We start from the raw sequence: 22,678 nt of genomic DNA, 5'->3' as shown, positions 1-22,678 counted from the left end.
GGAGGGGGTTTTTTTGAAGTGATTTCTTTTTGTTTGTTTTGTTCTGCTTTTGTTGTTGTTTTTAACTGAATAGAGAGGTTTGCAAAGATTAGGTAAGGGATTGAACACCCTATGTGCGTGCACCCCAGATGTGCTACTGCAGCCTTGCAGCACTCTCATTGTGCAGCTGGTGGGGTTGGTGGTGACAGGCCAATAAAACAAGCGAATGGAGATTATATGTTTTTCAGTCTAGCAAGTGCTGTGCTCCAAACGGACAAGGATTTCTTCCTGTCTCTGTTAACCAATTCACTTTGAACATCTTGTATAAGGTGTGAATCACTCAGGGGCAGCTGTAGCACATAAGCATGTTGACTTCTGCACACAGCAAGCCTCCCAAAATCCTTGCACATTCCAACAGGGATGGGACCCACACAGTCTCCTTGCGCATCCCCTAAATGCTCTACTCCAGGACTGTAGAGGGTTTGGGTCTCAATCTAAATTTCCCCAAATCCAAAGTACTCTCTCCAGCTCCAACCAGCCACTGTCACATGTTTCTGTGTGTGATGTTCAGAGGTTTATCTTTAGTCACTTGGGATGAAGCAACTGCTTTTCAAACTTGTGATGCGAAGATTTTAATTAAACCTGAACTACAGCAATGCAAGATGGAACAGGCTAAGTGGTGAACTCCAGTCCTCGATGGATTCAAGGCCCATCCTCACTGGTTTTTCTGGAGGGATAATGATGAAAAATCCATTTTTTTTTACTCCTGACATTAGTTCTTCTTGGTCTCTTTGTGATTATTTTCTCTGGGCACAGCAGGGTGAATTGATCTACAAAATATTTTCAGGGATGGTGGAGGATTAAGTATCTTGCACGGATACTTCAATGCAACAGTTGTTACCCAGGGCTGTGAGAGAAAAACAGGGTGGGGTAAGGGAGTTATTCATTTTCCTTCCACTAAGGTCAGCCTTAAATAACTCTCCCACCTCCCTCGGAGGCTGAGACAAGATAATAAGACAAAAATGTCAGAGCAAAGCACGGGGCCCCTCTATTTACAGCAAAGGCCAAATCGCTAACCAACAGATCGGAGCTTGCTTTCTAAACACCGATAAGCGGCAACTTTGAATTAACAGCCCCGGTTCCTCTGCTGCTGTAAATCTGCCTGACCCCGACTGCCCGCAGCACCCCAGTGCCTCCCCCCAGCCAGGGGCTCTCCGGCAGGAGGAGGGGGCTGCAGCAGTGAGCTTAACCCTCCCGGCCCCGGAGATCCCTGTGCCTGGCTCCAAACATCCCCCCTGCTTCCCCTCCCCAGCCCCCTATCACTAACAAGGCTTATCAGTAGGATTTACACCTCTTGTCTAGGAACCCATAGGAAAGCCTATGGACTAGTTACTGATGTGCATCCAAATCCTTAAAGTAGCTTTAAGTGCTCAAAACAATCCACTTGCCCAGCAATAATTAATGGTATCAGACCTGGGAGTTCCCATTCCCTGGCAAGGGAGATCCGAATGCTCCACAGTGGGGTCCAGCTGACCACAAGCAGGAAAAGGGTCAGCTCTTCTGCAAGTCCTTGGCACTTCCTGGCCCCAGCAGAGCATCCTGGGAGTGAGGAATGACAATGCCAGGAAGATGGATGCCAGGGAGCAACCACAGCTAATAAGAGCAATGGTGGGCTGGGTTTTTTTCACTTCCAGGGGCTGTGTTAGTACAGGTGCTTTGGCACAGAGCTGTGCCAGTTGGCAAAACACCAAATCCCATGTGGATGATGCTGCAGAAGTGAGGGGGAAGGAGGAAAAAAATCACAGCTCCTGTCTTAGGTCCCAATCCAGCTGGAGGAACCTAACGTGCTAAAGCTTGACCTGAGAAGGTGAAGGAGCAAGCAGCACCTCCAGAAGTCCTGGAGAAAAGTGGAGTTTTAGGTCAGTGTGCAGATGTCCAGCTGCAGAGATAGGCAGCGGCGAAAAATCACAGAACTCTGTGACACAATAATTTATTTTCAATCCATGAGACCACTTCACAGCTGGGACAAATCCAGTCTGAGCCAGCAAAAAAATCATTCATTCATTTTTTGGCATTTCCCTCCTCACCCGCTTGCTGCCTCAGCTGCTTCTAGCCCCCAGTTGCTGCGCCCAGCACTTTCTGCTGTGCCTGCTGGTCTCGGTGGCCTTCCCATCCTTTCCAGTGTCGTGATCAAGGACCAGGTCATTCCCTCCTCTGTTTTACCAAAGGCTTCTTCAGGTCCAAGGGGCACCTGTGATGCCACCTGAAGTGGAAGCCATGGTGGTGGGTGGCACCATGAGACTTTAGTGCCTACAATTGTGGACACCGGAGAAAACTCTCTGTTGGACTCAATCGCCCCTCTCATGGCTGTTTCCTGAGGACTGGGTCAAGATCCTCTCTGGTTGTTCTCGTGGACTCGACTACACGAAGGACAGACATGGTATCAGTGCTGAAAATGTGTATTTTTAGATTGGTGCTGATCAGGCTACTTTTCTGGTGCTTCTCCACTCAGTAGAAGTTATTTGTTACTTTTGTTTCTCGGTACTTGTCCTCTAGCAGGGTGTCATCACCTCTTCTAATGTTTCTCCATCTCCACTGAGGATTACTTTTGGGTCATTAATAGCCACAGATTTAATCTTCTCCTCATTGATAAACAAACTAATTTGTTCTGCTGTGTCTGCTAATAGCTGTGTCTAGGAACTAATAACAGCTCTTAGGAGCTATTTTCTTTACCTTCTCAGAAAATATGTGGCTGGTAATATTTTCATAGGGTTAAAAGGAGCATAGCTGTTTTTTCCATCTCTATTTATAGCCTTGCATATGCTCTTCCCAAGGTGGACAGGAAAGATTTTGGGAGCTTTACTCCAGAGATCATTAAATTTGGTCTAGCTTACTTAGGTGGCTGTACTTGTGGAGAGGCTTGAGCCTGCAGAGGCCAGAGGGGCTTGAGCAAGGTGCAGCCAAACTAATTTGTAGATTCTGTGGTCCCTAGTGATCTGGGCTTGCTAAAGCTCACCATTTCCCTGTGAGAGGTGTTCTGTACTCAGGAGGGGTGGCCAGAGGGTTTGAGCTGCAGGAGGCTCAGAGTTCCTCCTGTTCTCAGAGCTGCAGCACACCTGGGAATCTCCCTTGTCCTCTGAGGAAAGCTACTGCCTCTTTGGAATTGCTCCCTGGAGCATCTTCTGCCAGTGAGCTGCATCTCCAGAGTGTGACTGTACTCACAGCCCCCTCTGCTCTTCGCAGCTAACCCAGAGCTGATGGGAACTGATGGGTCAGACCTGGTTGGTTACATTGTGCTGTTTTAGGAATCCATCCTCTGTGCGCAAAGCAGCAGGATAATGTCCCTGGCCTGCAACAACTTGGAAAATTGTGAAGTCCACAGTCTGGCAGGAGCATCTGGCCTCAACCTGGTGGCCAGTGGGGCAATGGGGATGGCTCACATGCCCTGCAGCCAGGCGACTGCCTGGATTAGTTTATGGAAGCAGCCAAGATTACTTGTATCCCAGTGAGCATCCCCCTGCTCTGCTTGCACAATGCCCCCTTTGAAGCAGGGGCATCTCTCATTGTGTGACTCCAGATAAGCCAAAGCCTCACCCTTTGCTAGAGCAGCCCCTTCTCTCCCCAAGGCCACGTACCTTTGCAGGCATCTTTGCAAGCATTCCCAGGATTAACCCCCTCCCCAGTGCCAGGTTCAGCTCCCTGCCCTTCCTGTCACACCAGTGCCACTGTACATGTGCTTGGACAAGTTAACGGGAGCAGAGCACCTGGAAATCAAACATGGAAATGGAGCACCAAGGATGTTGGCTTCACCACTCCACATCACTCCACATGACTGCACCTCACACAGGGAGGAGAGAGAAGCCTGGAGGATGCAACTGCTGAGCCTTGGAGGCATCCCTGCTTCCCTGTGCCATGTGAACAGCTACACCTCTGTGACTCAAATGGCCCATGTGCTTGAAAACATTGTCCCAGCTACACATCTCCAGTGGCCACCAGTGGCCATCCCAGGGCATCTCCCTGGGGCTGGTCACCCCCAAAACCTGCCGTTGGGAATGCAGATGCCTCAGGGTGACCTGGGGCCGTGTTCCAGCAGGCTGCTGGCACAGCACAGATGAGCATTGGGGCTATTTGCTTCACAAGCCACTGAATTGACCCTCCAGGAAAGAGGAGCCATGTGCTCCCTGCTGTGTGGATCCCTGCTACTCCTCTGGGGCAATGCACACATAGGCATGGCAAGAACAATGGGAGCCACCACAGGGTGTTAGAGCAGCAAGGGGGATGTGGGTGGCATTTTGGGATCCCTGGGTGCTGAGAACTCACTTGCCTCCAGCCCTGACCTTTGCTGTCACTAAAACTTGCACAAACTTGTAATTTTTAACTAGTTCCCCTGTAGCGGGCTTGTTATTTTTTCAGGATGGGGTTTGAAAATGCGAGACATCTACAGTAGTAAAGATTTTATTGTGCTGGCAGAGGACTGTAAAACTCGATTACATGACACTGGGGATTGCCTAAACCTTGTTCCCACTGATGCAACTGCTCAGGCTTGGGGGGGATTTGAGGAAGGGAGGCGGTTTTGAGTCACGTCTGGAGGTGGTTTAGCACGAAGAGCAGGAGCAGCCCACTCCCACCCTTCAGCCAAGCAAGCCCAATGTGGACCTGAGGATCTGGGGGAATCACTGGAGGCATGCATAGCTGAAACAATGGATGAGTGCTTGGTTCATTACTGCGTACTGACATGAAAATCATGGGGAAGCCCAGCCTGGAAGGAGTAAGCTGAGATTTTTGTGTAGAAAAACCTTTTCCATCTAGAAATGGGCTCCCCTGTTGGCCCCCTCTCTCAGTTCACTGCTGACATGGGAGTTTTCCCTCTAAGACAAAACTTTCCGCAGTTTGTATCCGTTTTATATCCATTTATATGACTGCTAGCATTTTTCATATTCCAAAGGACCATTTATGGTAAGAAAATCCATTTTCCAATAAATAATCAAAGTGATCATATTTTGGAAGGGGAAAAAAATCATAGTAGGAAACTTTTGCAAAAAAAATTGGCCTGTGCTGAACATTGAGCCAGCATGATATCTTTTTTCCTTCCAATAAATCTTCTGGCTTATTTCTGTACCCAAACTACAGTGAGCCAAGAGGAATTCCTGAGCACTTGGGTACAGCCAGCCCTTCCCCTGCTGCGGCATGCTGCAGGAATGCCACGAGCGTTTTGGAGCTACCTCCAGGATTTGGTTAGCCAAGGGTAAGAGAAGCATCAGGCTAAGAACATAGCACTTTCAAAGCAAAATAAAGCAGCTTTTTTTGCTACATCAGTGGTGTAAGCCTCAGGGAAGGGGAAAGTCCAGTAGGGAATCTGCCTAAAAGTGAGACAATAGTGGATAGAGGAGTATCCTTACAAAGCCCTTCTGTCAATAAAACATGAGTTCAGGTGAGTTCAGGTAACATTCAAAAGTGCAAGCAGGAAAGCCCTAAATGGCAAATCTCAGGTGATTAACCTGGGGGGCACCCTGCTCAGGAGCCTTTCCAAGGCAATCACTTGACTGAGGTCCATTGAACCCTGAGCAGTGTGATGACCTCAGGCAAATGATTGCCAAGGGGATCTGGAGGGTAATTCTGTGGGTTGTCCTCTTTGTGTGAGATTCTGGGTGCAAGGTCCCTGCTCTGGAGGAAGCATGAGTCACACATGGCTTTGGCAACCTACTTCAATTGGGGTGAAATGCTAGGGTTTATCCTATGTAGCTGCTAATTCCACATCTTTACCCAGTAGTAAGAAGGCCTCAGTAGTGAACTCCCTGAACTCCTATCTTGCTGAAACCTGAGCCCCTCTTCATGCATATACCACTAGGTCATTCAAGTACATCCAATATCTTTTTTGAGGGGAAGAGAGGCAGAGATAGTGTTACACATTGTGCAGAAATGCTATTAACTATAGTTGAGCATCACAACTTGGATTTATTAGCAGGGGGCTGAAAGACCTACATGGCAGGGGATGTAACTGATAACCTTGTCTTGCATCCGTTTGAGCAAATGGGTCCTGTCCCTGTGCTCATCAGAGATTTAGCGCTTCTCATGAGCCTTTTTGCAATCACAGTCATTTAGCAAACATATGATACTTCACACTCAAAGCCATGACAGGGACACATGGCACTTCCTACCTCCTAAATGTTGATGGATGGAATTGCTTTGGCTGTTCAAGAAATCAAAGGTCTGGTTTGAATCTCAAGGCATTGCATTGATTTTGGTGAACTTCCTTCTGATTTATCCTGTGTATGGAGAATCAGGCTTATTCTAAGTTAAACAAGCAAGAGTGTTCAGAGAACATCTCCTACTCAGTGATGCTGAGTTCTTGCAGTCTCACAAGTTGGAGCAATGGGAAGTTTGAAGATGATCTCATCCCCAGCATTTAAAATAGGCCTTTTCAGGCAGAAAAAAACCAAAAGGAGAAAAGAAAAAGACAGTATACTTCAAGCAGAAAAAAGTACAAGCTTGCTATTGGTGGCAGAAAAGTTGGGCACAAAGCTACTCAAAAACTGGAAAATGTGAAAAAGAGCAAGAGCTAGATCCATCACCAAAATCAGATCCATAGAAGCCAGTAGACCATTCCTGACCCACCATCTCCTTTTAAAACCAAACTTACCAGCCAGAAATGGAGATAATCTGATATCTCCTGGTTTTCACTGGGATTTACCAGAAATGTTTCTTGGTGGTGAAGACACCATTTTGGACAGAGCCCCAGAGAGAAGAGCTGAGATACTCAGAGCTCCCAGCTGCAAACAGCAGAGGCTGAGTCTTTACTCTGCTTATAACCCCAAAGAGGAATTTCAAGGGGCAGGTGAAGGAGGGAATCTGCCTTTCAGTGGGAGAAGGGGAAAAGGCTTATTTTTTTTCACATACACAATTTCAAATGCTCAAACTCTGGTCCTGTGCTGAGCCAAAATGACCACCCAAGGTCTCCTGGAAAATGCAGATGTTGTTGCTCCCCCTGCCCAAGCTGTGGACACGTGTCTCTTGCTGTGCACCGCGTGGCCAGTGAGCCTCAGCACAATAATGTGTTTTCCTTCTCCTAACACCTGACAGTAGCATGATTTCACCAACCACTTGGTCCCATTGCTGCATACTTTCCAAGGTGATATAAATCAAACAGATTAACATGTTTGCTTTTAATTTTACATTTTAGAAACAGCTGTTGAACCACCGCAATGCCAACAGTGCCTATTGCCAGCATTAGTGTCATTAGTAATCATTGCAGCTGTAAGAGCACCATCATCTCCTGCTAAAAGGGTCACTGATGGCTCAGGACAGACCTTCTGGGAAGCGAAAACAGCAGACTAAATGAGATGGAAACTGCAAACAGCTGCTTCTATCTTAACTTGCATGAAGACCTGTGGATGCTACACAGAGGGAAATTAGTTTGCACAAGTAGCAAAAATTTTGGCTAGAGTGTCATCAAGGAGGTGGGGCTCGTGGTAGCTCTTGTGTCACCTGGACCAAGGTAAAGCATATAAATATGAGACAGAGAGAATGGGGACATTACTACCAACCACCTTCATCCCTCAGAGCGAACTTCTCTCCACCTCTTTCTGCCACCTCTTGGGTAAGTTAGATTGCCTATCACCTTCTACCTCTTTAGCAGAGCTGTCTTCTTAAGCTGATGTAGCAGGTGGTGACCAGTGTGGCTCATTGGCCCAAGAAAATGAGGTCCCCTCAGGTCTTTGAATGCACTGTGATGGTTTTGGGCCATCATCACACATTACAGCCGTTTCTGACTGGGCAGAGAGGGTTTTTCCTCTCAAGGGGTCTGCTGGTCTTGGCTGTCAGGGGTATGTTCTCTATAGGGCTTGGTGGGATGGCTCTTCCAGCCTTTTGAAGCAAGACAGCAGGGAGCCTGAGACTGCTGGAGCATGGAGATGGACTTGTGGTTATAGTAGTTTACTGTAACTTGTAAGGCCTGATGCAGAAAACTTTCCTTCCTTCTCCAACTAGAAGGTCCATCTCCTACTTTGGTCTCATTTCTGTGCCAGAGGGGCTGAAAGATGCTTGATTACAACCTATTTTTACCTCCTAGACTTTCCTGTGTCTCCTCTGCATTTCAACCTTAGGCCTCAGCCTGCTCACCATGGCTCTCTGGATCCGATCACTGCCTCTCCTCGCCCTTCTCGCCCTTTCTGGCCTCGGGAGCAGCCAGGCGGCTGTCAACCAGCACCTCTGTGGCTCCCACTTGGTGGAGGCTCTGTACCTGGTGTGTGGGGAGCGAGGCTTCTTCTACTACCCCAAAGCCCGGCGGGATGTCGAGCAGCCCCTAGGTAAGTGGGGCTGACTGTGGGAGCAGTGGCGTGCTATGTGATGTGAAACGCAAAAACCGCCTGTCTTTGACAGTGACACCAGGAATGTCCTTCATGGGGAATGCCAGAAATACCTTCAGCATACCAGCAGCATCGCATTGCCAGTGAAAAGCTCTTCAGGTTAAAAAGGCAGATGAGAGGGCAGGCAGGGGAGAGAGGATTTATGAGGCAAAAGGAATTGTGCCTGAAAGCTCAAACTCGTCTATTTCTTTGTGTGGCCATTTCACCAGCCTGAGAGTATTCATAGAAAATAAAGGTGGGAAGAACTCAAGGAGACTCCTTCTGTCCCAAGACAGGACCAGTTGTCCCCATTCTATTTCTTGGCAATGTTTGTCTGGTACGTTCATAAAAACCTCCAGACAGAAAGCTTCTTCTGCTTCCTGAAACTGCCCCTTCCCAAGCTTAACTGACCTTCTCCTTGAGTGTTTCTTCCCAATATCTAACCTGAACATCCCTGGCAGTAAATTATTTCTTGTCTTCTCAATAGTGGCCATGGGCAAGAGCCTTCTTCTTTATGATGGCTTTTCAAAATATTTGCATACTGTTCCCATGTCTGCTTTTAACCTCTCCTCAGCTAGACAACCCTACTACCATCTTAGGTCATATTTTCTAGACCTCAAAACATGCACGTTGTTCTGCATTTGTTTACATCCTTGCTGACTGGTGAGGCCTCGAGACGCACATTGAACATTCTGTCTTCCAAGCTGCTAATCAAGACTGTGAATAGATGCAGAGGAGACCCCTGCCCAAATTGCATCCATTTCAATCCTCTCATTTCAAGATCAACCTTTACTTAACCTCTCCTGACTAAAATACATCTCGCACTGTTTCTCTTCTCTTCATATACTGTTTTCATTCATATCCAGTTCTGTCTCCTCTGTATGTAACCATCCTGTGAAATAGTCTTAGGAACCTTTTAAAGGTGAAACAGGATAATTCCATAGCAGAGGGTTTGCCATGATTTGTTTAGAATATCCAGCTGGGATGTTTATTTGTTCCATTCTCTGATTATTAATTACCAGAGACCACCACAAATGGGTTGGAAATTTCATTAGCCAAATAATCTAAATAATGTACAGAGAATTTCATTGAGCCAAGCAAAATGCAAGTCTTTGAGGACTTTCTACCTCCTTTTTTAGGACTTTTGCCTGAATGACCACCTCTTTGTCACACAATATGTTTATGTTTACAGTCTGCTCACAGATGGCTTGAAGGATGAAGACAAGTAAATCACTAAACATTGATTAGCTATTTCCTCTTCTATTTCATGTTGGACCAGATTTTTCCCAAATCTCCTTTCTAGCACACTAGCATAATGATTCTGTGTTACTTTTGTGCCTTGTTCATTGCCTCACGCTTTGGGGGCTTGGGGATTTTGCATCTTGTACTATACTTGTATTGCCCTAGAAACCACATCTCATTCTCACTTTCCAGGCCTTTTCTCTTTGTTGTTAGGGGCTCTTTTCTTCCTGCAGGAAAAATTCACTGATTTATTTGCCATTTTCCATATTTTCATTGGGCAACTAAAACCTGAACAGATCTGTGCACAAGCTTTCAAATTCTCACCAGCAAATAAGACATTCTGTTGAGTTTTATCTGTCTCCAAATACCCTAATTTATCATTGCTTCTAAAAACTTGCCCCCAGCTGTGAACATAGACACACACAAATGCTTTTGCTGTCTGCTTGGGACTATATCCAGGCAGCCAACAGAAGCAGGCTGTTCAGGAACAGCTGGGAAATGCACCCAGCCTTAGAACTGGACTGTCCCTGCAATCCCATGAACATCCCAGTTTTCTGCCCAGGCTCCCAGAAGAGTGGGTAACTGCCTAAAGGGCGCTGCAGTCCCAAACTCTTCTCTCTACAGCAGACCACCCCATTCTATCATTTTTCACACTAGTTGCCCACTCCAGGGAGGGTGCAGGGTTTCTCTTCTTCTCCACACATCTTCCCCAATAAAGCCCCTGTATCCCTTTATCCCTCACACAGCTGATAGCCACTCAGCTTGGCATCTTCTGAACACCACAGGATTATTTTGGGAGAGGAAACAGGGAGCCTGAAGATGGTACAAGCAGCATCAGCCTGGGGAAACCCCTGCAACTTCCTTCCCATTTTCCAACTCCAGCTTAAAAATCTGGTGCTTGCTAAGGGGGTGTCTGCCGGGCTCACGAGCCAGGGCTGATGCAGTGTGCTATCCCACAGCTTCTCTTCTTCTTCCCTGGCAGTGAGCGGTCCCTTGCACGGTGAGGTGGGAGAGCTGCCCTTCCAGCAGGAGGAGTTTGAGAAGGTGAAGCGAGGGATCGTTGAGCAATGCTGCCACAATACCTGCTCCCTCTACCAGCTGGAAAACTACTGCAATTAGTGTCAGGGCTGGTGCTGGGGAGCTCGTGGGACATGGGCAGAAACACGCACTTATGCTACTGCACCTTCAAAGCAATTGAATAAATGCTGTGGATCTATTGGAAGGACTGTGCTGGTTCATGTGTCCACGTCTTGGGGAGAGGGCACTGATGTCTGCTTTAGGGTGTCAAGAGTCCATGCTCTTGGGTAAGGCAGGTTTTGGCCATTACTTCACATTATCCTTCTGCCACACAAACGAACTTCATGGGAACAAGGGAGGGAGGGGTATTATACAGCTTTGGAGCAGGCAGAGAAGTTTGAACAAGACTTCTCCTGCTAGGGAAACGTTACAGGGGAATATCTGTAACAATGTCATGCTGATCGACTTCCTGCAGTTCACAGCCCAAATATAGCCAGGCAGCTGGAGACCGAACTTCCTCAGCTACATGATGGAAACAGCAAAGATTAGGCAAAGAATTATGTCACCTTTTCATTGTACTCAGAAAAATCACAGATGACCACCGTGGCCAATTCAGAAAGCATGTCTAGTTCCCACTTCTGCTTGTGGGAGGCCTGGGAGAGTCCCTGCTGTGGGACGTGCTTGTCGTTCACAAGGATATGACAAGCCATGTATTGAAAGTGGATTTAATCCGGAAGGAGTTCTGAATCTATTGGCCACATGCTGGGCAGTATCCCTGCCTCTGTTGCTGCAAACCTCTTTCAAGGATCTGTCTCCAAAATTGCCACTTTCTGGGAGGAAAAGCTGCCACAGCAATGTCAGCTGGCCAGAGCGGCCTAGACTGTAGGGAAGAGCTGTGTTCCCTCTGCCGAGGGACTCCTGTCTACTGGAAGCCATGCAGAGGGGCTCTGTGGGATGGGCTCAGCCTGGCAGAGGTGACAGCAGCAGCCAGGGCTGCATTTTGCTGGTGACAGATTTTGAGAGCTGGTCTGAGAGGAGCCTGTGGTTTTAACAGCCTCATTTCCCAAACCAGTTCCGACTGCCTCCAGTGGAGCCGCACAGATGGAAGCTGCCATCTCACCCATGCCAGGATGCATTACTCCCGATCCTATCACGAGCAGAAAACTGGCCAAACCACTACAAACTGAAGGGCTGGAAGAGCAGCTGGAGGAGCTGCTGAAAAGAAGATACAGACATAAAAAATGAAATCAGGAAGCACTCATGATTCCCTGTGGTGACATTCCATACAAATTCCCTTGATGCATCCAAAAGCCCAAGACAGGGCCCTCCTCCTGCAGGTGCCACACCACTGCTACTAAGCTAGTCCTGCTCTCCCTGACCACCCTTCCATCCCTCTCCATCACCCTTTCTGCTGGGCCCCACTGAATATTCCCAGCAGCAGAGCTTTCAACTCTGACAAGCAGCTTTGGGCCAAAATCTTGTGGTTTATGAACGCATGGCAACATATATTCTATTTCTGAGCTACTCGACTCCCACCAAACCTCACAGTGTATAGCTCCAGTGGTTTCTAAAGGGGACTCCCTAGAAAAAATTCTCATACCTATCCTGGTGAACCATGAGATCAGGACAAGTATTACTGGAAAAAAAAAAAAAAAATTGCAGAGCTATTGTTCATGGTAAGGCTACCAAGATATTCAGGCATGCAGCCAAGTTCCAGTAATCCCATCTATCCATCCAGGAGACACCAGCCTGATCCAAAAGGCAGAGGTTCAGGTCTGCTTGCATGTTGTGGAGGGAAAGGACTTCCAGCCATGGTGGTTGCTCCATCTGGCACATCCCTGTTTATCTGCTGGCACTCCTTCCCTGGCAGCGATACTCTGCTCGGGTGAGGACAGCTCTTCAGAGATGCCCAGCTCATTTCCTGCCCTCTGCCATTGTTTGGTCTGATCCTTTGTTTATTTGCTTTTTCTGAATGCTCTCAATTAGGACTTGTTGGGAAATTGCAAATGCCACTTTTTCTGCTGGAAAATATTGATTCATCAAAATCAGCACTTCCTGCAGGACCAGACTGGTTTTAGCAAGGCAGGATTTGAAAGGATGAAGGGACACAGAAGGTTCAGGTGCCTACTCTTCATCCTCTGCATCCAATTGCCCAAGACCACACGCCAACCACCAGGCTCTGGGCTACCCAGGGTGGACACTTTTGCTTCTGCTGAAAGATTCCAGAAGGTGACCACCAAGGTCAGGGAGGCAGACATGGCCCCATGTCTGCTTTTAGGGACCCAAGCTGTCTGAGTTCTCTGCAGGTGCTGTTGCTCCCTTCCTCCCCAAAGCAAGAGCTGTCCTGGAGATGAATGTCCTACAGTGAGCTACACTGCTCTCCAGGAGGTGCAGGAGAAAATACTGCATCAATTTTAAAACTGTAGAAAGAAAAAGAAATAAAACCCCAAATGTTTTTCACTTTGTTTTTCAGAACTGGAAATAACATAAAGGGCCAGCTCTTCACTTTTTAAAAGCTGCAGTAAGGTGAAGGCCAAAGGAGAACAAAGGCACTTTCCCCCCTTTTTCTGGAACTCCAGGGAAGGAAGCCTGAAGGCAACCCTATGCATTTTCCACACTGGAGCACATGGTTCTCTGGCTTGCAAACATGATGCTGCTGACTTGCTGACCCTGCGCTGTGGCAGGGCAGGAAGCTTTAGCCCCCTACCCCATCCAAACCCAAGAATGGGTGTCCTTAAGGTCCTTACCCATGTTTTTAATGGTGGTCCAGGATGGAATTTCTTTATAAAGCCCCACTCAAATCCTTGTGCCCTTGCCCAGGCCATTCCCTGTTCTGACATGTGCTTGGGAGATGCCAGATCTTATGCATTCCTGCAGGAGAAATGACTCAAGGACAGGGAATGCTGCATCCATTGACCTCCCTCCTTGCTTCTCCTCTTGCCAGGCTTTGCATTGTGATTTTTGGGAAGCAAATGCATCCAGTCCCCTTTATTCTGACTCAGCAGTTGCTCTGAAAAGATTTTTGCGGTAGCGGTGGGGCATCATGCCTGACTAAAATATCTTGGCTCTGCTACTTTTGCAACAAACTTCTGAAGGTCTCATGCTCGTGGTGGAGGGCAATTTGAAGAGAATGCAAATAAAGGCTTCGGTTCATTCATGCTGCTTGAATGGAGAATAGAAAGCTGAGCCGCAGAGGGGATTGCAAGACAAATTCTTTGGGCTGCTGAGTTGTTAACACTGCCTTAGAAAAGAAAGGACCAAAGTTGCCCCCATCTGCCACGTGCATGAACCCTCATCCAAAAGGGCAGTGCTACGCTTTCGAGGAAAGGGAAGGGATGTGCACAGAAATGGGGATGAAGAGGAGCCTCTGCAGGGCACCAGCCATTGGGGTCCCTGGTGTTTGGGTGGCAGATCATGTCCTCCAGGTTGCTGGACAGGCTGTGCTGCTCCAGCTTATCTGCAGAGGAAGGGAAGGCTGCCACTTTCCCGGAGCTAATCTGACTCTATTATTTCCTTTCCGGGAAACCACAGATAGAGAGCTCTCTATTAGTCTGGGAACTTAGAGATTCACTTTAAGAAACAGTAAGACTATGCCCTGGGATTTATTTCTTTTTAACCATCTTATCAGTATTTTAGGAAATTTTAAACCTGCTTACAGCCTCTCTCCTTATCTGCAGAGTGATTCCCTAATAACAGACTTGCAGCAGTGACTTGAGTTGGAAAGCATGCACTGAGCAGATTTAGTGTTAAGACCTCAAATTCACTCTGATTTAGATCTACCTCACCAAAGACACCTATTTTGAACAAAAAACAGCCCTTCTTCCTTCTTCTTTCAGTTTGGGCAGGAAGAAAACTTTAGGTCAGGCTATAAATTGATCTGGAAAGTCACCGCCAGCGCATTGTCTCTGGCTGAGTTATTCCTGCATGCTGTGGGGAGAAAGGAGGCTGTTTTTTTCCAAGCCCAATGCCAGGCTGGCTCTCACATGCCCCCCAGTCCTGATGGGCAGAGCAGGCAGGAGCAGATGCAGGACAATAATGGGAAGCAAAGCAAGCCCATAGGACTGCACAAGGAAATGATCTGAGCCTCAATCATTTCCCTCCATCCCTCAATCCTTTCCCTCCATTCCCAGTCATCTTCAGGACTGTCAACAAAAGGTGGACAAAACATCTGAGCTCCTCCAACCTCCTTTCTGTTGCTGAAAAAGACAGCCAAAACATCTTCTTTTTTTTTTTTTTTTTTTAAATCCTGGTACGTGCCAGGATTGCCAGGATCTTCAGAATGCGTATGGTTCCTAGCACTAAAATTTCCCACTAATGTTTTCAGATTTTGGAAGAAAATGGATAACAGAAACAAATTTGGCTTTTGATTTCCAGGTTGCTGTCTTTTGGGTTTTGTAATGCTGGATTTTGGCAGTGGGGGTGTTTTACATAGCTGCCAACTTCTGAAATGTAACTTTTTGTCAGAAAATAATGCAGCTTCCTCTTTTCTAATCAGAAAGCGGAAAATCAAATATAAATGACACCACCCACCCTACACTGACGATAAACCATTCTGTGGAAGTTTCAATGGAAAAATTTCTACCCTTTTTTTCCCTTATCAGAAACCTCCTCCACTTTGGAGACTGTGACCCAGCAGGGTCCTGGCTTTGCAGACTTGCCTGCCAGCAGGTCTTGCACACCCAAGTTTCAAGATTTTTCTACATATTTGGGGTTTGTTTTTTAAACTTATCTCAAATAAATGCTGTCTTGGGTCCTGGGCTTCTATTTGTTCCAGTGGCAAGAAAAAGAAATCACACTGAAAGAGACCAAGATTTAGTCAAAGCATGCCCAGGTTGCACACCACAGCCTGCTCCTGTCCTGCCTCTGAAACTGTTTTTTCAGTATGTCTGCAAACTAAACATGGCCACATTTTTCCAAAAGCTGGTCCTGAAATAATGAATTTCAACCCCAAATAAGGAAAAAGCCTGACCCAATGAAATTCCGATGAAATTAGACAGGTTATTTTCCAGTCCCAGCCATGGTGCAGGTGTTCTGAAGCAGTCCAATGTGCAAAACTGTGCTCCCACAGCGTTTTGGCTCACTGAAACGTGGGTGCTTCTCTCAGGTGTGGAAGCAGTGACAGGGAGGGACAAGGTCACCCTTCAGCCCAGGGTGCATCCAGGGTGCTGAGGGAACACCTGGCTCAGCCTGGCTCACTGTGGGAGAACCACCAAAGGCTGAAATCTCTCTAGCTAAGCACTCCTCCAGCAGCAGCTCCTTTGCCCTGCAAGATGCCTGACCTCACCCCAGGAACAGTGAGCAGCACGGAGCGCTGACATCATGCCCATTTTTCCTTTATGGTTTTGACTACAGAGCCCGGATATCATTCTCAAGATGCTTGCCCTTCCTCACCCTGTGGAGCTGTTGCTTTGACTACCCCGTATCTCTGTGCATCTCAGTTAAGAACACAGGACTGAGAGCAACTTTCAAGCCAGTTGCCTTGTACCTTGCAAACCTTACATCACTGCCTTCTTCATCTCCAAAAAGGCTTTAACATCCAAATCTCTCCCTTTAGCCTGTGTGCAGTTTTAGTTTCTGGAAACTTTCCTGAGGAATTCATCCTCTCCTGTTGGGCTTCACAGTCCTCACAACCTGGAAAAGATCCCGAGGTTTCACATATCTGTCCAGAGCAAAGCAATTATCCGTGGCTCTGTCACTGAAATAGGGCAACACAAAAATGTTGGGAATCTGTCAAAGCCAGATTCCTGCGATGGCTTTCTCTTCTCCTGCAGTCCCAGCTGCTGCCAGGGGATGGAGCGCAGGTCACCCCACAACTGGATCCCCCCGCCTGCAGCTGCCTGGCAGCACCGTCTAGGGCAGGGCACGGTGCCACGGCCACCGGGACCTGCAAAAATAGGGGAGAAAAACAGGTAAGTACAGACCGTGTTGGAGAAAAACTCCCTGAAGACGTGATGCTGGAGTAAGACTTTGCAGCAAGGCCATGGGACCAGCAGAGCTGGGGCAGCAAGGACATGGCTGGAGCAACGAAAATAAACAGTCTGTCAGCCCACAGGCAGCTCCTGGCATGGCCAGAGACCTGCAATGATGATGAGTTGGCTTGCTGGTGCTGCTTTCGCTCTGCTCTTTGTTTAAAGGTGGTATTTCTTCAAGGAAGATTTTGGTTGCCTTTCTGAACCTCCCGGCTCTTGAAGCTGGGACTGCCAGCCTGGCTCTCACAGTCCCGGGCGCCCTCAACACCATGTAATTGTTACCCTGCAGTCCATCTCTTTTCTGTGTGCTCTGCCCAGTATTTCCTCTGATGTAGCAGGGATCTATGACCTGTTTTGGGTCTCATGAGCCTCTGTTTTCATGTCACAAATCACCTTTCTGAGCAGGTCAAGGTTTAGGTCTGCAATAACTTCCAGCTGCAAAGAACCTGTGCTGTGCAACAACACCCTGGGCTCTTGTGGCTCATGCTGGCACTGAAGGACTGCCAGAGCGTTGATATATGTCCTGAACAGAAACTTTAAAGTTTAAAGACATGTCCACACCCAGCTTTGCCACGGGGCTGGTGTTCAGATCCTCACTCCCACACATCACATTTTAAGGGATCATGGTCCTCCTTGGCCATGACACATCTTTGACCAGCTATTCTGCTGTTGGGGACAGTCATCACCCCAGCCAGCACCTCCTCACCGGGGATGAGGTCCGAATGAGGGTTATGAAACGATGCTACAGCCAGCAGAGGGAGTGCTCAGAGCTTCAGGATGCACTGGGACAGTTGGGAAGTGCCGAGGAAATGTACTAAACCCAAGGTGGGAATGATAGGGTGCTGAAACAAAGGTTCTCCCTGGCTCAGCTGCCAGCCTGGTGGTGCTGAGCTGTGAGAGGGTGGGGAAATGGATCTGCCATGAACCCTCCTGGAGACCTCAAGTACTGGATGAGACAGAGATGAGGATCTACAGTGAGAGACATGCTTGAGCCTCTTAGGCTTGGGGAATTTTGCAGAGCCTGCTCTAAGCTGCCAAGTGAAATTCCCCCATCCATTCAGTTCTGGCTTTGGGCTCTTAACTTTGGGTTTTGGGCTTTCCAAGTGAAGTCATTGCTGCATCTCAATTAGTTAGGAATCACTCCTATAGTATCTTATTTCCAAAGCAATTGCCCTTGTGCCTGACATAGGTGCTGGAACCAGGAGGCAGTCTGTGGACTGGGAGCTGTGGGAAGCTCAGGCTCAGCTCTGCCCACCAAATGAACATTTTAAACAGATCTTCATTTTATTTTGGGCCAAAGAGAGCAATTTGTATTACTTTGGTGAATTAAAGACTTAACATCTGGCAATATCTATAACAGTTGTTTTTGTTAGGGAAAGGGTCTAAATTATTCTCCATGAAATGTCTCAGTGGTGGCAGGGGCTCTACACTCACACACATTATTAGAAATATAATTAATTTCCCAAATGCACACCATCAAAGACTCATGCCTGGTCATCTCCTAACCGTGTGGATTCCCCAGATTTTTAAATGAAGGCACTTCAAGCACCAGTGAGCAATTTTGCATCTCATCTCTAAGCAGATCAATAACTAAAAGCAATGTAACGAAGTCAGGTGTCTCTGGATTGTGTTAGGACAAGCCCATGAGAGGATTCTGATGTGGATGAGATAAATGCCATTAAATCACTTGCAGGGTGAGGTTTAAGTGGGGAAAGCATAGCACTGAGTGTTAGGAAGGTGTTGTGCAGGGTGAGCACAACCTCGGGCTGATCAACACTGCTTGCAAAGCCTATTGCAAGCCTGATAATAGACAATGGGACACATTTTCACCACTAAATACATCAGGGATGAAAGGGAGATGGGAGCTGGGGGAAGAAGCAGAAAAGAGCAGCAGGAATTACCTGACCTGCCTGCAACCTGTTTTTGTACTGGAGTGTAAGGAAGCTTGCTCTACCTATCTGAAAATAAGGTTGAGAGAAACTTGGTGGCAACCAAGACAGTGATTGTGAGAAGAGTTCTGATGGTGCACAGTGGTCAAATGCCTTACGAGATTTAATGACTGGAAGGTGAAGTTAAGCCCATCTGGGCTGGAGTGGTGTTTGATGGGCAAGAGGCAGCTACTGAGAAGGATAGCCCAGCTGTCAGCACAAAAGATTCGTAGGGTTTGAATCAGTGGAAGTTGACACTTGTTCAGTGGAACAGGGCCAAGGGAAGAGAAGGTGTCTGCCTGAAAATCACCCTTTTGCAGCCATACCCTGTTACAGCTGAGATGGGGCAGTGAACCCTGCCACCAGCCCAGGCAGCCTGTTGATCCTGCTATTCCCTTTCCAAAGCCAGGATCAAATGAGGAGAGCAAATCCATAGGAGGGAAATGTTCCCTCCTACCTGCAGTTGTTTTCCAGTTAAGTCTTCCTCCCTGACCGGAAGAGATCTCATGCAGCTCTGCAGCAGAAGACACTGTCTGTCCCACCAGCTCTGTCATGTGCTGTTAGCTGGTCCCATCTGTGGAGATGCCTTGACCCAAGACAGCCTGGTATTTCCAGTTTACAGTTACTCAAAATAAATCTGAGATGAGAGCCAGCACTAGCTTGTGATGTGGGTGACTCCTTCAAAACCTGAGCCTGTCTCATTCACAGCAAACCAGGACTGGGAAGCCTTCATGAAGATGGAGGGGGAAATCCTGTGATAGGTTCAATGACGGAATAGGGAGAACAAGGCAAGGCAAAATGGCTCAAGCAGTGATTCATTTGGACTTTTGTTATGATTAACTCAAAATCAGCAAGAACAACCAAGCTGTCAGCAAATCCATTTTAGGAATGAGCAGCCTTCTAAAATCAGTCTGTCTGTAATACCCTCCACATGTGCTCCCGCAAATCCCCATTCTGACAACACCTGATGGCTGGTGCAGAAGCAGGAGAAAACCCCATCCTGCAGGGTGGTGGGAGCTCTGGTGTGGTGCCGTTCCCTTTGACTGCCACACCCTGCCCCTGCAACCTGTGCTGCAAACCATTTTATTCAACTGTATCTGAATGCCAAAGAGCTTTTGGGCAGCCCAGCAGAGATGTGGGCTCCAGCTTGGGCACTCACTGGGCCTCAGTGAGGTTCAACACACCAATGCTTTCCTGACAGAAACCTCTTGTCAGGGCTGCAGCTCCCCCAACTTCATAGCAGAGCTGCTCTTCCCCACTCCGTCTGGGATCCTGGCTTGCGCACTTTGCTTTACCTTCCTGACAAAGTCACAAATGGCAGCAGGGGGGCAGAGATGTTGCTACCTGCAAGGGAGCTCCATCCACCATCTGGGATTAAGACCCCAGGAGCCCCTTGCTCCATCAGATGGTCTTGCAAAAGCAGCACAGGATCAATCCTGCTGCTGGAAATCAGTGGGCAGAGCCAGGTAGCTCACAGAGGCCAGCGTGTTTAGTAACCAGAGGCCATATGGTAGTGGCAGGGAGAAGAACAGACCAAAAGATGGGAACAACCACCAAAACCCTCCAAGCACGGTGGAAGTGATTTCCTTAGCTCCAGCTTTCTTGGTGGCCTCATGCAGGACACATAGCCCACTTGCAAATAGCACCATTCCCTGGATCTCAACCCCAATGCATTACTCATCAGCCAGGGCAGACCCTTCAAAGCACTTACTGAAGCTCAAGGGCTGTTTTCCCATTCTGTTGCAGGGATCGGGGGCTGTTTCCACTCTGATGACCAGCACCTGGCTCCAGCCATTGCTATCCTGGCAGAATCATGCCCAGAAAAGCATGCTTAATTTAAAAGCCAAATGCCAACATCCCAAGCTGGTTGTTTAGACTAACTGAAAAGGTTTTCAGAAAAAAAAATCAGTCTGACTTAAATTCCACCCCCCTTCCCCAGGAGATTACTCCCTATCTGGTTGCCTCCCGAAGGTGGGAGCAAAGGCTTAGCAGTGAGTCATCTTTTACTCTGTATACCCCAACAGTGCTATTACTGCTCTCATGTGGGTCTCTGGGAACGGCGAGGGCGGCGGTGGGTGGCAGAAAGCGGCCATGAGGCATCAGCCACCCGAGCGGGTTTGCACCCCAACTGCATGGCTGCATGTGGGGGGATCCATGAGGCATCCCCAGGAATATCAGCCTCCCCAAGACAGTCCTGGCTTAGGGCAGGCAGGCCCTGCTGCCCTACATGAGTGAGGTTTCAAGGGATCGGGATGGAAGCTCTCGGAACACCCCAGTGACTCAGGCAAATATGAGATGATGCTCATGTAAGTTAATTAGTGAGTGGGGATAGTACTGAGCCTGCCCAAATGAGCCCAAAGCCCCTGGGCTGACTCACTGGAAACAGTGAGGATCCCCCAGAAAGGGATACCAAAGCAGCTCATAGGAATCAGAAGTTGCAGGCATTGACTCCAATGGCAGGAGCCTTGGAGTGGGACCCAGGTCTGGCCTGAAATGACTCCCCACCTCGGACACTGAGGTTTCTTGGAGAGAGAGCAACTTTCCTCTAAAATAAAGGGGATGTCTCCTATCCATGGCAGATTTTCCCCTCTTTTTGTATCACATGTAGAGACGAAGGAATTCATTCTATCTCTGGAAAACATCTTTTTTTTTTTTTTCCCTGCTTTGGATTAGGTTTGTGGAGAAGAGATTGTTCCAGTCTGGCACCTCTTGTGGTTACAGTGCTTGTTTTGACTAAAAAACAGCCGTGTGATCTCTACATATTTGAAATGGTTGCCTTTAGTGCAAAAAAAATCTAAACAAAAATCTCTGCCACTTACTTTCAGGCAAAAAACCCCATTTCTTCTGCAGGAGGATCTACCTGGTGTATTGAGATAGCTCAGCAAGAGACCCACCTGGAGAAATGAAGGGAGGAGAGGTGGGCAGATTTGAACCAGGGACACGATTTCCATTGGTGTCATTACATTTGCTGACCATTAGACATGTCCATTCACATAGCTACAAGGGCTCACTACAGCCACCTCTCATAATTAAAGATGCCCTAAACTGGGACCAACTGGAGGGGAAAGCATAATTTCCAACAATTTATCTGTTGTCTCATTGAACATTTGCTCATGCAGGTGTTTTAATCACTCTCTGGCCACCATTGGCTCAGCAGTATGTCCTTGCAATCGGCTTGGATGAAGGCAGAGGGACTGTTGCAGGGTTAGGGAGAGCCTTGCACACAAGCAATGTCACAGGGATGCAGGAATCACCTCCAGCTCACATAGATCAAGGTGCTGAGGGTGTGCATCCCATGAGCTCCACCGGGAGCACACGCACTGAGGTTAGAATCCCAGCGCCACAGGAGGTGGCTGACGGTGCCTATATCCACACATGGATTATGCAGGGAAGTGTTCGTGGGGGGTCGCCCTTGGCTCTAGTGATATCTTTCACTGCAGTTTTCTTTAAACTGTGGGGAAGTTGGATTAGGTGAGGAATTCCACAATTTCTTAGCTTTTCAAATAACATGTCTGCGATATCACCCAGTCTGACTCGAGCTCCCACCTGCCTTGGGAATTCAGTTAACCCTTTGCCTGTTGGCTTCAGGGCTTGCACCAGGGCTTCACAGAGGGCCCCTCCAGAGCCAGGTATCTCTGGCAGATGAAGAGAGGGGGACTCAAGTGACACCACCGAAGAGGTGCCAGAAATAGGGGGTAGCATCTGAATCACCTGCCATTTGGCTCTACCTACTTAGACAAGCACTCGCTTCCCCCTCAGCCCAAAAATACTTTTGGACACACACACACGCCTGCACGTGCTACGCAAGCATACCACCTGCTGTTTTGAAAAGCTTACATGCATGGGTTTTTGGGGAGGGTTACCTTCCAAGCAATTAGCAATTAGCTTAGCAGTCTCAGGGGTGCTACCCTGTGTGAGGTCTCCTGCTCCAGAAGGGCTGGCATCTCTACAAAATCCTTGTTTCTCTCACCAGAGCCTTTCTGAAACACAGCTGGCACCATAAAAAACCCTCCTCCCCACTACACAGGATTGTGTTATACCTACTTGCCCTGTGGCACTACTCAGAGATGCCAACCCCAGATATACACCTGTCCTTGAAGGTGAAATAGGTATGAGCTGGTGACATCCCCAAGCCCACCCTGGCTGGGACCTGGCTCAGGGCACATTACCCAGCTTGGCTCTGCCAGCACCACACCAC

General features: G+C 48.0%; 1 protein-coding gene across 1 annotated transcript; it reads left to right on the top strand.

The window, feature by feature from the left end:
- Positions 1–7,455: 7,455 nt before the first annotated feature.
- Positions 7,456–10,788, top strand: INS (insulin). Its single transcript, XM_085063878.1, has 3 exons — positions 7,456–7,576; positions 8,082–8,285; positions 10,549–10,788. The coding sequence occupies exons 1-3, from the start codon at positions 7,504–7,506 to the stop codon at positions 10,683–10,685; spliced, it is 414 nt and encodes a 137-aa protein (XP_084920004.1). The 5' UTR covers positions 7,456–7,503; the 3' UTR covers positions 10,686–10,788.
- Positions 10,789–22,678: the final 11,890 nt, after the last annotated feature.

Source organism: Lichenostomus cassidix, chromosome 5, assembly GCF_008360975.1.
Source record: "Lichenostomus cassidix isolate B80296 chromosome 5, HeHo_3.0, whole genome shotgun sequence".
NCBI lineage: Eukaryota > Metazoa > Chordata > Aves > Passeriformes > Meliphagidae > Lichenostomus > Lichenostomus cassidix.
This window is presented reverse-complemented; position numbering and strand designations above follow the sequence as displayed.

Excerpts from the sequence above, each read along its gene's own strand:
- INS (XM_085063878.1), top strand. The coding sequence starts at position 7,504 with ATGGGGACATTACTACCAACCACCTTCATCCCTCAGAGCGAACTTCTC. Across the intron at positions 7,577-8,081 it reads CTCTTTCTGCCACCTCTTGG|GCCTCAGCCTGCTCACCATG; the intron begins GTAAGTTAGATT and ends TTTCAACCTTAG. Across the intron at positions 8,286-10,548 it reads GGATGTCGAGCAGCCCCTAG|TGAGCGGTCCCTTGCACGGT; the intron begins GTAAGTGGGGCT and ends CTTCCCTGGCAG.